The 15,063-nt window shown below is 43.1% G+C and overlaps 1 protein-coding gene across 5 annotated transcripts in view; it reads left to right on the plus strand.

Annotated features, from left to right (window-relative positions):
- Positions 1-4,169: 4,169 nt before the first annotated feature.
- Ge-1 (Enhancer of mRNA-decapping protein 4 homolog Ge-1) overlaps positions 4,170-15,063 on the plus strand; it is a 131,268-nt gene continuing 120,374 nt past the window's right edge. For 4 of the 5 annotated variants that reach the window (XM_068352946.1, XM_068352948.1, XM_068352950.1 and 1 more), the window contains exons 1-2: positions 4,170-4,328; positions 8,684-8,764. In XM_068352946.1, the coding sequence (XP_068209047.1) occupies positions 8,691-8,764 (74 nt within the window). In that variant the 5' untranslated portion in view covers positions 4,170-4,328; positions 8,684-8,690. The remainder of the gene's footprint in view (positions 4,329-8,683; positions 8,765-15,063) is intronic. The other variant, XM_068352947.1, reaches the window with a different exon arrangement.

Genomic DNA, 15,063 nt, shown 5'->3' on the forward strand with positions numbered 1-15,063 from the left:
ATACAGGATCACGTAGAACAGTTTATCTAACTTCTTTGCACCGACTAAAATGTAAACAATCTGTCACTTAAACATGAAACTATTTACGACTTCGGTTATGGTGATATGTCAAACCTTGGTCAATATATATCTTTCTATATCAATATTTTGAAATAATTCCCTTGTTATATAATAATATTTGAAATACCAAAATCTAGTACTAATAATGCATAAGTTACAGAAAGTTTTCAACTATTTATGAAAGAAATGTCGACATAACTTAAGCTGGAATTAAAAAAAAAAAGTTGCATCAGGTGTGTTATTTACGCCCACATTTAATAATATATATCCTTCTATATTAAGATTTTAAAATAATTCCCTTTTTATATAATGATATTTAAAATGTCAAAATATGGTACTAATAACACATAAATTACAGAAAATTTTCAAGTATGTATCAAAACAAGTTCGACATAACTTAAGCTGGAATTAAAAAAAATTATATTAAGTGTGTTATTTATATATTAAGATTTTAAAATAATTCCCTTGCTCATATAATTATATTTAAAATGTCAAAATCTAGTACTAATAATACATAAATTATACAAAATTTTTAACTGTCTATCAAAACAAGTTCGACATAACTTAAGCTGGAATTAAAAAAAAAATTATTGTAGGTGTGTTATTTACGCCCACCTTTGATGACAGTTATCAATTTCATGGTACAGTAGTTAAAGTTGTATGTGATCATTATCGTTAGATCCCCTAATTATACAATTACTTCGCCATGAACCCTTTCTTTTAAGATACCCAGACTCTTTAATAAAATAGGAAACATTTGCGCCAAATTCATCTCGGACAGTATATGAAAAGAAAATAATTGCATGATTAATAAGTATCATCAATGGTTGTTAAGTGAAGCAGATGGTAGGGGAAAATACAGTTTGAAACAAAAAGACAGCTAAAATTCAAATTGTATGGAAAACAGTGTATTGATAATAATTTATGAAAAAAAAAATATATAACTTTTTAAAGTAGGCTACAGATAAAATGTAATTATCTTGTATTTTGTGCCGTCAGATGTTAATTTTATTGAATGCCAATTAACCGTGTGGTGCCACATAGAGGAGGAAAAAAACAATTTAAACATAAATGAACAACTAATTAAATTAGATGTGCTTTCTGTGTCCTTTCTCATTTTGAGATGAACAGAAATAGGCCTAGTTTTTTCGTTTTATCTGTAAAACTTCTTTACATTAAAAAAAGGGTTTGTCGTATGAGGAACAGCAAAAATTCATTACGGCTAGAAATATACAGACGTTAGCCTATCTCACTTGCAAATCACAAGGACAAATAAAAAGGAGTTTATAAACTGATTATTGGAATTATATTGCAGAGTAGCCTATGCTACAACACAGAGCCGTGGACAGAAAATGCATCTGATTGTTTTAAATGTGACGGTTTTTATAGAAGTATTTGTCTATAGCAAGACACGGGCTCTTGCACTGAGACTCTCCGTAAATAAAAATGTGTCGGTAAATTAATGAGCTACAGATTAGCACTATGCATGCGCAGACTTGTGTCAAGTTGTGTGAGCCTGCCCATGGACGTGGGTAAGTCCCCATGGGCCCGGGGAGGTCCCCATGAGCGTGGGGAGATCCCCATCGGTATGGGAAAGAAAGCCTTTTGCCCATAGACGTGGGTAACTGGTAAGTCCCATGAGCGTGGGGAGGTCGCCACCGGTGTGGGGAAGAAAGCCTATTGCCTATGGACGTGGGTAGGTCCTATGGAAGTGGGGAGGTTCGCATTGGTGTGGGGAAGAAAGCCTACAGTCTACAGAGCACAATTTTCTGCACATACACACAATGGTAGATAGACCTACGATAACGGAGGAGCTAATATCACACAAGGTAGTCAAGCCAGAGTAGTCCATTACCTGTAGAAGAGAAAACAAAAAGAGAGGAAATGAAAAAAGAAGGTAACATATCAAAACACGAAGGAAGGACGGGATGACAGCAGTAGGACGACGGAGACAGGAGTCAGAAGTAGCCTACAGTCGAGGGCGTCACAAAGCAAAGAAGGCCTCCCTAAATCCAGTTCCTCTCAGGTCCTAGAGAAATTGGTTTTTTTCTTATTTCTTATTAAAGCAGTGATTGATTCTCTATCCAGGGAAGAAAGAGGGAGTCATTTGTAGTATGATAATAAATATAGAACACTAAACACTTATAGGTTATAACACGAGATAATGCATTGAGATCACTGTGCAATCCTACATTTAGGGGTCGATTGCCTGATGTGTCTCCCCTATACCTTCTATCAAAGGCACCCTCTCCAACCAAACCTCTTCTCTCCATAGCATCTTTCACTTTATCTCGCCATCTAATTCTGTACCTCCCTCTCAATCTTCTCCCCATAACAGGTTCTTCCTAAGACCTCCTCGTTTGACACTTCAATTCTATATAACTCTTTTAGTTGTTGGTCTCTTCTTAGTTGCTTTTTTCTTCTGTTTTTCTTTTCATCCATTTCTTTAGTTTTACTCTTAATGTTGTTACCACTGATACATGGTCGCTAATAAAACTTTTGAAAACTTAAAGACGTTTAGGTTGACAGAAACTACTGTGGACAAATTGTAAGCTCTTATTCATCATATGAACCACTAACCAGGGGAGTATAGAGGTGCAACTATAAAGTAAAACCAATTAAGGTATTAAGACAAAAAGGGGTAGTCTCAGAGAAGTGTACTGGGTCCAATCTTATTCTGTATCTATACTATTGTGCAGCCAACAAATCGTGTTGACGGGAGAATAGTTACAACTAGTTTTAAATTATTCTAACCTAGATATATGTCTACTGTAGACCCAAGCGCTTTTAAATATGCAGCCCCGAGACTATACAATAAGCTCTAACTAGACATTTGAAAGACTGAAGATATTAAGGCTTTCAAAAGGAAACTGAACACTTTCCTGTTCTCTAAGTACTTCGATAGTGTGGACTGACAATAAACGAGCAATATGAGGTGTGAAATGTTGAATGCTTTCGAACGAACATGACAGAATTACTGTGGAGGTCCTGTAGAAAGTAGGGTTCCCCTGCTGTATAGGACCTGAAAAACAGCCCTTAAAGTAAAGTAAAGAAGTTATGTTTAAACTGCCATGAATGAAATAGAGTTAAAAATATTAGTTGAAAATGACGTCAGGTTGAAACCAGCTGTGGAAAATGTAACCTTGTGAATTCCCTATGTAAAGGGATTCCGTTGAAATCTTAACAAAAAGGTAGAATTGAAAACATCTTTTAAAAATTATGTTTGAAACATACCCTGAGGAGAGTAAAAGTGAAAATATCCACTAAAACTTGATGTCTCATATGTATATATATATATATATATATATATATATATATATATATATATATATATATATATATATATATATATATATATATATACATCCATACATATATAGCATCCGGGAGCTAGGCTGATTTAAAAGAACAATGATAGAAATATGGTGATTTTGAAATTATCTCCGGAAGAGCATTTATATCAGTAACATTAATAGAACATCCACAGCAAGGGATCTTTAATGGTAATATAGGCAATTCTCAAATTTTTACCCACATTTCATCTTATAGCAAGTTTAATTTAGTACGGTAGAACATATAAGAATGTCGTAGTTTTGTGGCGTAAACTTGAGAATATATGATGTTGAATATTTATTTGTAATAATGATACATCTGCCACACATAATCTCTCTCTCTCTCTCTCTCTCTCTCTCTCTCTCTCTCTCTCTCTCTCTCTCTCTCTCTCTCTCTCTCTCTCTCTCTCTTAACAACATGGTGTTTATACACATTGCTTATCAAATTGGGAATAGAAATTAAATATTAGAAACAACCGAAATATGAATTTTTGAAGTCCTTCATATTTGATGCCGGTATTATTAGAAACTTAAGTTTGACCTAAATTCCTTCACGAATCCCAATGTTTCTCACAAGTCCTTGAAAACGATATGTCATCATCGCTTAATAAAAGTGAAAATTAAAACACGCAGCATTTCATTACTTTCCTTTACAATATCATTCCCACATTATTCAAGCGATGCAGAACAATTATGATATATTCTTTTTCGAGTGTCATACTTATATATTCTTTATATAAGGAGTTTTAATAAAAGAAGAAGAAGTTATCCACATTCTTCGTTGATTTGTGATCCCGTAAGATTCGTGTGTTTTGACCGGATAGTGGCAAACATCTCCCAGGTTGGAAAACAACTTTGACTCTTAGCTTGTCCACTCTGTTTCGTCTATGGGTCCTTGCTGACCTTAAAATAAGATATTTTTCCCGGGTTTTTCAGGTAAGATAGATATATATAATAACGATGCTCAAGCCGTTATAAGTTTAGCTCAAGCTGCCGTATAGTATAGCCAATCCTAAGCCATTTCAGATTTGCAGGTCATGTACCTAAGTGTATCTACGGTAGGCTGGTCTGAGGTCAAGAAAGCCATGGGAAAATAGGTCAAGGTTATTGCATTGTTATTTTAACTTTTATTATATTGATCTGCTGTTAAATCCTCATGTAGGCAACGTAAATTCTCAGAATTTTTGACATAACCATAATGATGCAATTGGCCAATTGTGTATAAGGCGCCTATGTAAAGGCTATGACTCGCCCCAGAACCTGAACCTGAGCTTACTCCTTATTTACCTATTTGATATAATTGGGAGAACAGAATTATCCTTATTTTCTCGCTCATTAACTTGTATTACTAAGCATTGGAATTATCTACTTTATATTTGTGGTTGTAACTAGGTTGACACTATAAATCAAATAACTTTGTAAGTTTGAACGCAGCGAATGGTTTTTATCTCAATCAGGCTGACATAAGTCTTTATAGAATTTATATACGAGAGATCCATTTTAATATTGTTACTGTTGTTAAATTATTTAGTTTTAATTGTTCATTACTTGATTTATATCCTTGTCCCTGTTGGAGCATTATAGGGCTTATATTATCCTGCTTTTCCAACTAGGGTTTTAGCTTAGTTAGTAATAATAATAATGATATTCAATTTAATACAGAATTTTCATCTTCCATGATCACTTCCTCCCAGTTATATCACAAATTCCACAATTTTAGCACCAAAAAGGACCCCTCGTAGAATGTTGGGACGACCCAGATCAGTAATTGAAATGTGAACAAACACAAGAACATCACCTAACCTAAGGTTTCCCACCTAACCTAAGGTTTTCCACCTAACCTAACCTAAGGTTTTCCACCTAACCTAACCTAAGGTTTTCCACCTAACCTAACCTAGGAGCTATGTCCTTACCTAACCTAGGAGCTATGTCCTTACCTAACTTATGAGCTATGTCCTTACCTGCTTACCTACCCACCAGGGTTGCGACCTCCCCCCTCTTTAGACGACCATATCCTTAGCTTACCCTGTGTTCACTTCCCAACTGACTTCACTCCTAGCGAGGTAATTCTAAATCATAATATTTTGTAACACAAAACTAGCTTCACAATATTGTAGTTCGGACAAAAATGAACATTTTCTCTATAATGAAAATCAATTTAATAAGTTATAAGAAAGTTTATGCTTGCCTCAAGCAACTACATACACCCCAACAAAAATAAATCTTCATATTAATACCCCACAATTTTAGTTATGACTAGCCTTGTTGCTCGGATTCTAGTGATCATCTCGGGTACTCTTGAAGGCACTTGTTGAAGGAGCGTGAACATGTCCTCTTTTCTTTAATATGTATGTAATCCTTGTATTATTAGTATTTAGTTGAGAATAATAATTCATAGGGGTGTATGTATGATAGCAGCCATCTGTATGTATGATGACGGCTGACTAAGAATATTGCAGAGTAAAAGGGGTTGCAGGGGGCCTTTATTCCCCCCCCCTCCTGTTAAGTAGTCAAGGACACGTCATGTAGGTTAGGTTTGAGTTGGAAATTCAGGTTAGTTGGTGTCCATATTTTATGCTCGCTGAAGGAACTGGCCGCTGATATATAAAGGCTCCCACTCATATTTATATTCTCTAACCCATGGATGAGCTTGTATACTTCAATCAAGTGCCCTCAGTGTCTTTGTTACTGTAGGGATGTAATTCCTAGTTTACTGCATTTTATCTTATATATACTGCATCTTGTCTTATAGGGTAAAAGGATAATTAATGTTCAATTTGAAATTGAGTGACAAAGTCAAACCAGCATAACTGGATGTCCTCAACTTAAAACATTTGGAGATATAAACACAAAGCCAATTGAAATCATGAATCTCTGATATTGTATCAAAATTTCATAATAAAATACTGTAATAAACTATAAAATTTAATGCAATAAATCAGACGATATTTTTAATATGAAAAGGGACTATTTGTTGACTTTTGCAGCTGAAAATTGTAGGCATACTAGTTAGGTAAAGCCTATCTTGGGCCAGAATTTAACAAATTTCAACTTACAAACAGGTTCTTGGAACCTAAAAGTTTGGAAGTTGAGGACTCTCTGTACTCGAGGTGTGGTCGAACCAGAGAGCAGAGCATGGTGTGTGACATATTAGTATCCATATGGGTGAAATTGGTTTTAAGGGGCGCGACTCACGACCTCTGCTTGGAAATTTGGAAATTCAGATTATTGCATTTTTGGCCTGGAAATGTTTCAGATAGTTTTTGATTGAAAACTTGTTTTATTTCTAAAATAATCTTTTTTCCTATTACTGTATACGAAAGGGCATCTGGTCCCTTACGCAACTCTCTTCTGATGCGTTCATGTATTTACTGTTTTTATGTTATGCTGAAAGATGCATGAATTGTCTGAGACTAACTAAATATACCGGAAGTTTCAAATTTGCCCTGTAAACACTTGACAAGAAGGCAGTATATTATGCTAGCAATGTTTTACTCGTGTGGGCATTTGGTACATGTAACATATATTTCTGAGTTTGAGGGAAGGGTCTCACCACTGCCTGTTAGATAACCCAGAAATATGATGATTATGTTCTTATGATCCCCAGTGGTGATGAAAATTACCCTCAAAAAGAACAATGCTACAGAGTTCATAGTCATTAGCTCTACCCTCTGGAAGGCATTAAGGTGCAAAGTATAAGGACCCATGCCCCTGCTACCAGTGTCAAATCTCGTAAGAGACGAGGCACAAGCGTTGTTGGTCAGGACAGAGCCATGCTCTTGTCTATATCTTGCCAAGGATGTACAGTACTCTGGACACTTACAGTATTCCCAAACTTCCAGGTTTATTGCGTCATCAATTCGTCACACAAAGTGGACGGAGTCTCTCTCTCTCTCTCTCTCTCTCGTTTGTGTGCCGCTCTATAGTAATCATAAACTTATCTTGTCATGATTACTGATCTGTTTACTTGCTCATTTGGTCATTTACACGTATCTGTTCAGGTACACTCACTTGAGGTCAGCGAGCACTTAGGATTTGAGTATACTGTACATGAGTTCATACTTGCCTGTAATCCACATGTTGCTACAGTAAGCTCTCATTTGGAACTAGGATTCCACGCTCACTTTCTAGCCGCGCTTTTGTGGAATCTTTGCACACCCAAGATGCATGCATCCAGTTCGTTCATTCAGATTGCTCGGCATTTATAGCCGAGCACGGCTCTTGGCACAAGGCACTAGCTGCCAGAGAATGCATCCAGCTTTCAATGTAGGAGCAATTAATTATCATTGTTTGACATTGTAATTTCCCTGTTCACATGAGGATGGTACGTATCACTCAAAGAAAAGGGACGTACAGGGAACGTACCTAACATCCCAATCAGAGTAAATGGATATAAGAAAAAGAACATTACACCGAAATTGTACCTGACATGCCAGTTAGAGTAAAAGGACATGCTGTACTGAAGAGAACGGTATGTACAAAGAGGAGCGCTATGTTTATTACATCGTTCTTTGTAATACTTCAACTTGTACGATACTGAACGTTGCTCCTCAATGAAGATAAAAAGGTGCCAACTTTAAAAATTTATGATGATAGAGAATCCCCTAGAGTAGTTGGTAGTATACTAGAGTGAAGTCGTTATGAAAAGTAGAGAAGATTGTACTTTTAAATGAGATGATGTAGGTGTAAAGCAATATACTGTGTTTATTTGTAAGGTAATTTAATTGAGAGGGATAGAAATGTGAAAATTAGCCCTTTAAAATGATAGAAGTAGAAGCTAAAATATCAAGAATAACTACGCAAATGTTGTATCAAATAGTAGTGGATGAAAACTGGTGAAAAAAGGGCCAAAGTATTTTTTGTGATATTGGTGAAAGGCCCAGTACGGGGCTTGTGCTATCAGTGCACCCCAAGCTGTGCTCTGTAAGCATTATTGAAGTTTCCTTGCAGCGTTCCTCGTGCCCCTATCTGCGCTCAATTTCCAAGCTTTCTACTATACCTCCTTTCTTCTATCTTACTGTCCAGCATCCTTTAACTTGTACCCCAAAGAGCAGCTGCATGGTTTTCCTCTCAGAATCAATTTAATGATGAATGACCTTAAAACTTTGTCTCAATTTCCATAAATCAAATAATTAAGAAAAGATTAGAGAAGAGAGTCATTGTGGTTGGAAAGGAAGTAGTGCACTGTACTAGTTTTCAAAAGTAAATGTATAGGATGAGTCCGTAGTATCAATTAGCAAGTAAAAGTGTATTTAATAAATCGATCATTGTCACTTTGTCTTCTCTTTCAGGAGAGCCATGGAAGGTAGTGGTTTCAAGGATGGTGCGGCAGTGCTGCAAGCAATATTCAAGAATGGTCAAGGTCAGACAATGTAAGTATATTGACCATCTAGTATTGTCTTTTGATACTCCATTATAAATACAGTATTGTATATTGTACTGTACTGCTCTTCAATTGAATTGTTTTATTGTTAGATATTCTTCTCTTAGATGTGCAGTTGTTACTTGAGTTCTGTTCTAATGACACCAGGAGTCACAATACTTTATACTTACATTATTTACAGAGGTTTTGGGCTTTGTTAAACTAAATATGAAAAATTTGAAATCATATCTGTATTATAGGACATGGATACGATCTGTGCTGTAAGCCATTTGTATTGATGATATAGAAAATTACTTAACTATTTTGTTCAGTCACTAATACAAACCCTTTCACTCTTTATTAGGGGCTATACTTTCGGTGAAGCTGGAAGACTAGCCTTAAGACTTTTAGCGAGGTATAACTACCCCATCGCTAGTTAGTTGAGGTGAAGGGCCTAGTACTGGCTACCCTGCTCACACACACACACACACACACACACCTGTGTTCTATCATCCCTTTTGCTTGTGGGAGGATCTCTCCCCATTACCAAACTGGCCTTAGGACTTTTCTCGTCCTGGAGTTGTCCTGCATGCAGTCTCTGCTTGTCGGGAGTAACCATCCTCCCTGAAGGGGAGGTTGGTAGTCGGCGAAGAGGCGGTCTAAGATATTCTTTACCTTCGGGGTTTTCCTCGAAGGTGAAGAAACCTTTACTTTCTTTGCCGTCAACAATCCCTCTTTTTTACTCTGCTTGCTTGTTCTCCTCCAGAGGTTGGTCGAGTTAGAGTAATGGCCACTCTTAAGGTAATGCACCAATAGAGTGTTCATCTCCCAGACAACTTGCAGGTGCGGACATCTTCGCTTTTCTTCGGAAGTGAAGGCGTCTACCACTGGGGGAGTCTATCCCATTGCTGCTTGCAGCAATTGCTGCCTCCCTTGGGGCTTTCGAGTCTCCCCCACTAAGGAATAGTTCATCACCATCACCGTCGTCTTCGAGAAGGCTGCTTGAGGCTGACCCAGAGCTTGACCTCGGTCTTTCTTCTCAGCGCACTGACGAACGGCGCTCTCCCTTATTCTGAGTTAGTTCAGCCATCGAAGGGAGTGCCAAGTCCGAAGCATTTTCTTGCTACTCGAGGATCACTTTTCCCACTCATGGGTTAGGTCTTACCCTGAGTGGTATCATCTGTACGGGACGACGAGAATGCTTTTGGATTCGATCTTCGACCTTCACTCGTACGACCATCTTGACTCATTTAGCTGACATGTCTTACCCAACCAGTTTGACCTGTCCAACCAGATGACTTGCCCTGTTCCTGTAACAGGATTGTTCGCCAAACTCCCATGGGACTTCTGACAAGTGACGCAGCTTTGATTACAACGAGTGAGCACAGGAGTCCGGGAGTACTCGCTGACGATCCCGCCTCTGTACCCTGAGGTTAACAAGACAAGTCTGATTAGCTGCCGCTGGACCGCTTGTGGTTGCCGGCTAGGATCCATGAGTTTCTTATGCCTCAATTCTTAAGGCCGAAGGTTTGCTTCCAGGTGGTAGTCATCCTCCCCTTCCGAGGGAAGGTTAACCTCCACCAAGTGGTGGGGGTAATTTTCCCTTCCTTTAGACAGGAAAGGGTTTTAAGATTACCTGTCCTCAACCAGAAGCTAGACCACTGCCACGCAATGTAGTTCGTGAACTGTATTACGATCACTGAAAGGGGATCTCCTACGAACCGTTATGTCAGGCATCAGATCTTCACCTGACTAAAAACAGTCTTCCTGCTAGCTTTTGCATCGGCCAAGTGAGTAAGTGAACTTCATGGTCTTGTTATGATGTCTCCCATTCAACGGGATGGGTTCAGGTATTGCTCAGCTTTGTTCCCAAGTCTTTCGCCCAGACTCAAAATCCGGTAGTAAAGGATCCTAGATTTGGGACCTACCGGGTTGAGAGTGACCATAATGTAACTGATGACCCAGATCAACTGCTATTATGCCCAGTGAGGGCTCTGAGGTGTTACTTCAATCAAATTTCAGGAGCCCACCCCGAGTGAGTGTATTGTTTGTCAGTACATGGAAGCTTAAAATGAGAATCACAAATACAGTAATGCGAACTCGGCATGGATTCGCAAGGTTCTAGACCTGGCCTTGAATCCTGATTCTCTTCTGCAGACGTGGAAAGCTAGAGCTCACAATGTTATGGCCATAAGTACGTCCCTAGCATTCAAGAAAAACTACTCTGTGGCACAGGTTCTTCAAGCTGGCGTGAGAAACGTCAGATGACCTTTACCGCCCATTACCTGCAAGATGTAAGCCACAGGAACATGAAGACGTTCTTCATGGGACCTGTGGTGCCTTCCCAACAAATGATTTATACATCTCAAGCTCCTTGATGGAGAAGTAGCAGATGGTGGAGGGCAGACGTTACCCGGAATTAAATCTGGGATGAATGATAAGAGGGACTAGCATTTTCTTTCTTTTCATCTTCCCCTCACTTAGTGTACAGAATCTATCTTTGTTCCAACACGGAGTACTTACCTCGAACTATTTTCTTAGGAGTATCTGGGATTCTCCTCCCAACCGACCAGAATTTTGTGTAGTTTCCCCTATCTCCGTTTTCTATAGTGGGTCCCTCCGTGGCGGATGGATACTCGCCCTGAGGCGACCCGGGTCAGCGTGCGAGAGCATGGAGCTAGGTCTCGGTCACCAGTAAGCTTCTGGTCGCGGCGTAGTTCACATCTCGCTGCTCTCTCACATCCCGTGCGACCCTTTGTGTCCCCACGTGTTTACCGATTCCCTTGTATCCTTTCATCCACCTCCTTTCCCAGTGTTCTTGTGTTGCTTGGTACTTTTGTGATTATGTATGGATCCCTAACGTCGTTGCCCTGGGCCTAAGGCCGGTAAATCGTGTGGTGCTTTCCTGTCTAAGCCGGAGGTTGACCCGCGTACCCTGTGCTCCTCGTGCATGGTTAGTGTGTGTTCCCCGTCCGGCACGTGTCCGGAATGTGGGCCTTGTACGCGACTAAGAAGAAAAAGGCGCCTAAGAGGTCTCCTAAGAAGGTGGGTGCCGCTTCTCCCTTGGTTTTACCCACCGCTCCATCGGAGAGAGGTTCCCCGTCACCTTCCCCTACCCAGAGTAGGGGACGAGGTAAGTCCGTTGCGGGGAAGCTGCCCATTGCCGCTCCCCATGAGTCCAATGTAACTGATGTGGGGGCTGTTGTTGCTTCGCAGGGGTGTGGGGGGCCTGCTGGGGTGGCGGAAGTGTGCTCGGGAGACGAGGTTCTGGTGCCTGCAGGACTCGTCTCCACCGAAGACCCGGTGTGGGGGAAGACAGGACCGGCTCCTTCCCCCACATCATGGCAGTGTATTTCAGGTACTTCAGCGCCCGCTGGAGAAGTAGACAAGGAGAGACAACCTAAGGGTTAGTTGAACCCCGACTCCATTGTTTGGACGGCGCCTAGGACGCCCTTCAGGTCGCCGATGCGCCAAGAGAAAGAGTTCGACGGCTGGTTCGCGTCCAGGAAGGCGCTACGGACTCCTCCGGCGTCGTCGTCGACGCTCCCGCCCGACTTTATGCAGCCGGTGAAGCAGCACGAGGACCCTACATCATCGTCGGAGGACTCGGCGAGCTCTTCTTCGGCCTCTTCCTCTTCTTCCTCATCATCATCGTCAGACTCGTCCTCTTCGGAAGACTCTGATCCCCGTGAGGCGAGAAGGAAATGGAAGAGGTCCCGTAGGAGGAGATCTCGCTCCCGCTCAGCCCCGTCCAGGAGACACTCAAAGACCTCCAGGAAGAGGAGCAAGAAAGGGCGCTCGTCCAAGGATAAGTGGGTTCGAGTGACGGTTCCCCGTAGCGAGCTAATCAGGGCAGCCGCCGCTCCAGTATCATCCGCGTGGCCCGCTAGAGCCGCTCCTTTGCCCTTACCACACGTGGCGTCCGCTCGGTCCGCCCGTCGGCCGAAGCCACCGACACACGACTTCGCCATGCCTTTATTCGCAAAGACAACGGCTTCATCCGCCCAGCGTAGAGAGCCGCTGCTTCGGCCCGGTAACATTGCCCCTATCCCCGGTCCCACGGCAGCTCTGTCCAAGCGCCTTCGCCAACCGGCGGCTCACCGTGGATCCCTAGTCCCACGTAGCTCCCCGGGAGGGGTTAGACCTATGACGGCTACCTCCGTCTCAGCGGATCCACCCGTGTTGGAAGTACCCGCACCATTGGATCGGCGAGAGAGAGATGACCTAGCCTCCCACGTGGCTCCATCCGTGATCGGCGATGCACCCGACGCGGAGGATCAAGTGGTGGAAGGACTGATGGACAGTGGGGAGTGCTTAGTAGATGAAGTTTCTTCCTATAGAAAAGTGCTGGCCCTTATCAGGCGACACCACAGACTGGACTACCCGTAACCTTCGACAGAGCAGGCCTGGCTCTCGGGTCTGGGAAGGATGATCGACAACCCCGTCCAACAGAAGCCGTCGCTAACCCTTCCGTTGGCCCCAGACGTTAAGATGGGGATGGACCACGTGGACAGGTACGTCGCGGGTCAAGCAAACTCTCTCAGGGCCCAAGGGTCCTTCAAGCTGCTGCCGGGGTTAAGGACCCAGAAGCGGTTTTACGTCCCAGATGGGCGGCACTCGGGACCCCGCACAGTCGAAGCGGCGATAGCCACCCTTAACGAGGGCAGTGCGGAAGACAGGGCCTCCTTTACCCCAGTGTGCTTTTCTCCAGCTGATGCCGGGATGATGGAAGACACGGCCAAGGACATAGTGAACGTCACGTCGTGGCTGGACGGGTGGGCTTGCACCTTAGTAGGTTTTCAACTGTCCCATGACTTGGCAGTACCTGAAAACCAAACTCTACTCCAGGAACTGATCCGCTCAGGTGAGAAGGCAATGAAATTCCTCACCTTCCAGTCCCTCACACAGACGGCCAACTGGATCTTACGAAGGAGAGACACTGTTCTCAATAAGTTGGTCCGTAGGCTCCCCGAGAGGGAAGCGAAGTGCCTGAGGATCTCCCCAGTGTGGGGTGACTCCGTCTTCCCCCTGAAGGCAGTGGAGGAAGCTATGGAGAGGGTAAGGAAGATCAAGGAGACAGGAGATTCCAGGCCCCTTGCAGCAAGACGTCCAACTCACAGAAGGGCTGCGCCTGACGGTCCCCACACCTCAGCAGCACAACCTAGACGGGACTCCCCGTCGTCGTCCTGGCGTCAAGTGTCGCAGCTCCCCCGTAGGGGAAGCACGACTCCGCAGGCCTCCTTTAGGCCAAACTACTCCAACTCCAGGAGAGGCCGTTCTAGCCGCTCCTCAAGGAGAAGGTAGGAAGAGAGGCCCCCTACTCCTGCCGAAGCCTCAGGTAGGGGGATGCCTCAAACGTTCTTGGCAAGCATGGCGGGACAGCGGAGCGGACCCATGGTCCGTGGCAGTCCTGAGGGACGGGTACAGAGTTCCCTTCCTGGCGGACCCTCCCCCTCTGATCCCCGACCAACGTGCAGAGTGGTTGGTTCCCAAGGACCCCTTGAAGAAGGCGGCATTACAAGAAGTAGTGTCAGCCATGCTCAGCAAAGGGGCATTAGAACTAGTCAAGGACCCGTCCCCGGGGTTCTACAGCAGGCTCTTCCTGGTGGAGAAGGCGACAGGGGGTTGGAGGCCGGTCATAGACCTCTTGGCCCTCAACAAGTTCATAAGCAAGACCGACTTCAAGATGGACACCCCGAAGTCGGTGATGGCAGCCTTGAAGGAAGGGGACTTCATGATGTTGCTGGACCTCAAGGACGCTTATTTTCAGATCCCTGTCCACCCCTCCAGCAGGAAGTTCCTAAGGGTGAAGTGGGGTTCCCAGTCGTTGCAGTTCAGAACCTTATGCTTTGGGCTGTCAATAGCTCCGCAGGTCTTCACAAGAGTCTTCACAACAGTGTCAGTCTGGGCTCACGAACAGGGGATCCGCCTGATCCGGTACCTAGACGACTGGTTGTTCCTTTCAGCCTCAGAGGAAGCACTGAAGAAGCAAGGTGCGAAGCTTCTACAGTTCTGCAAGGACTTTGGGATCACCATCAACATGGAAAAGTTGCAGTTGATCCCCTCCACCAGGATGACTTACCTGGTGATGGTCCTGGTCTCCAAGTTGGGGAGAGCCTTCCCCTCCACAGAGAGGCTCGAAAACCTGGACCGGATAATCCTCCCCTTTCTATCGGACTTCCCAAGGAGAGCCAAGGACTGGCAGAGGTTAGTGGGCCACCTGGTATCGTTAGAGAAGCTAGTCCCTCGGGGGAGACTCTAGCTAAGGGCGGTTCAATGGAACCTGAAAGAACTCTGGTCCCCGGGGGA

The sequence above is a fragment of the Palaemon carinicauda genome, chromosome 29, assembly GCF_036898095.1.
Source record: "Palaemon carinicauda isolate YSFRI2023 chromosome 29, ASM3689809v2, whole genome shotgun sequence".
In the NCBI taxonomy this organism is placed as follows: domain Eukaryota; kingdom Metazoa; phylum Arthropoda; class Malacostraca; order Decapoda; family Palaemonidae; genus Palaemon; species Palaemon carinicauda.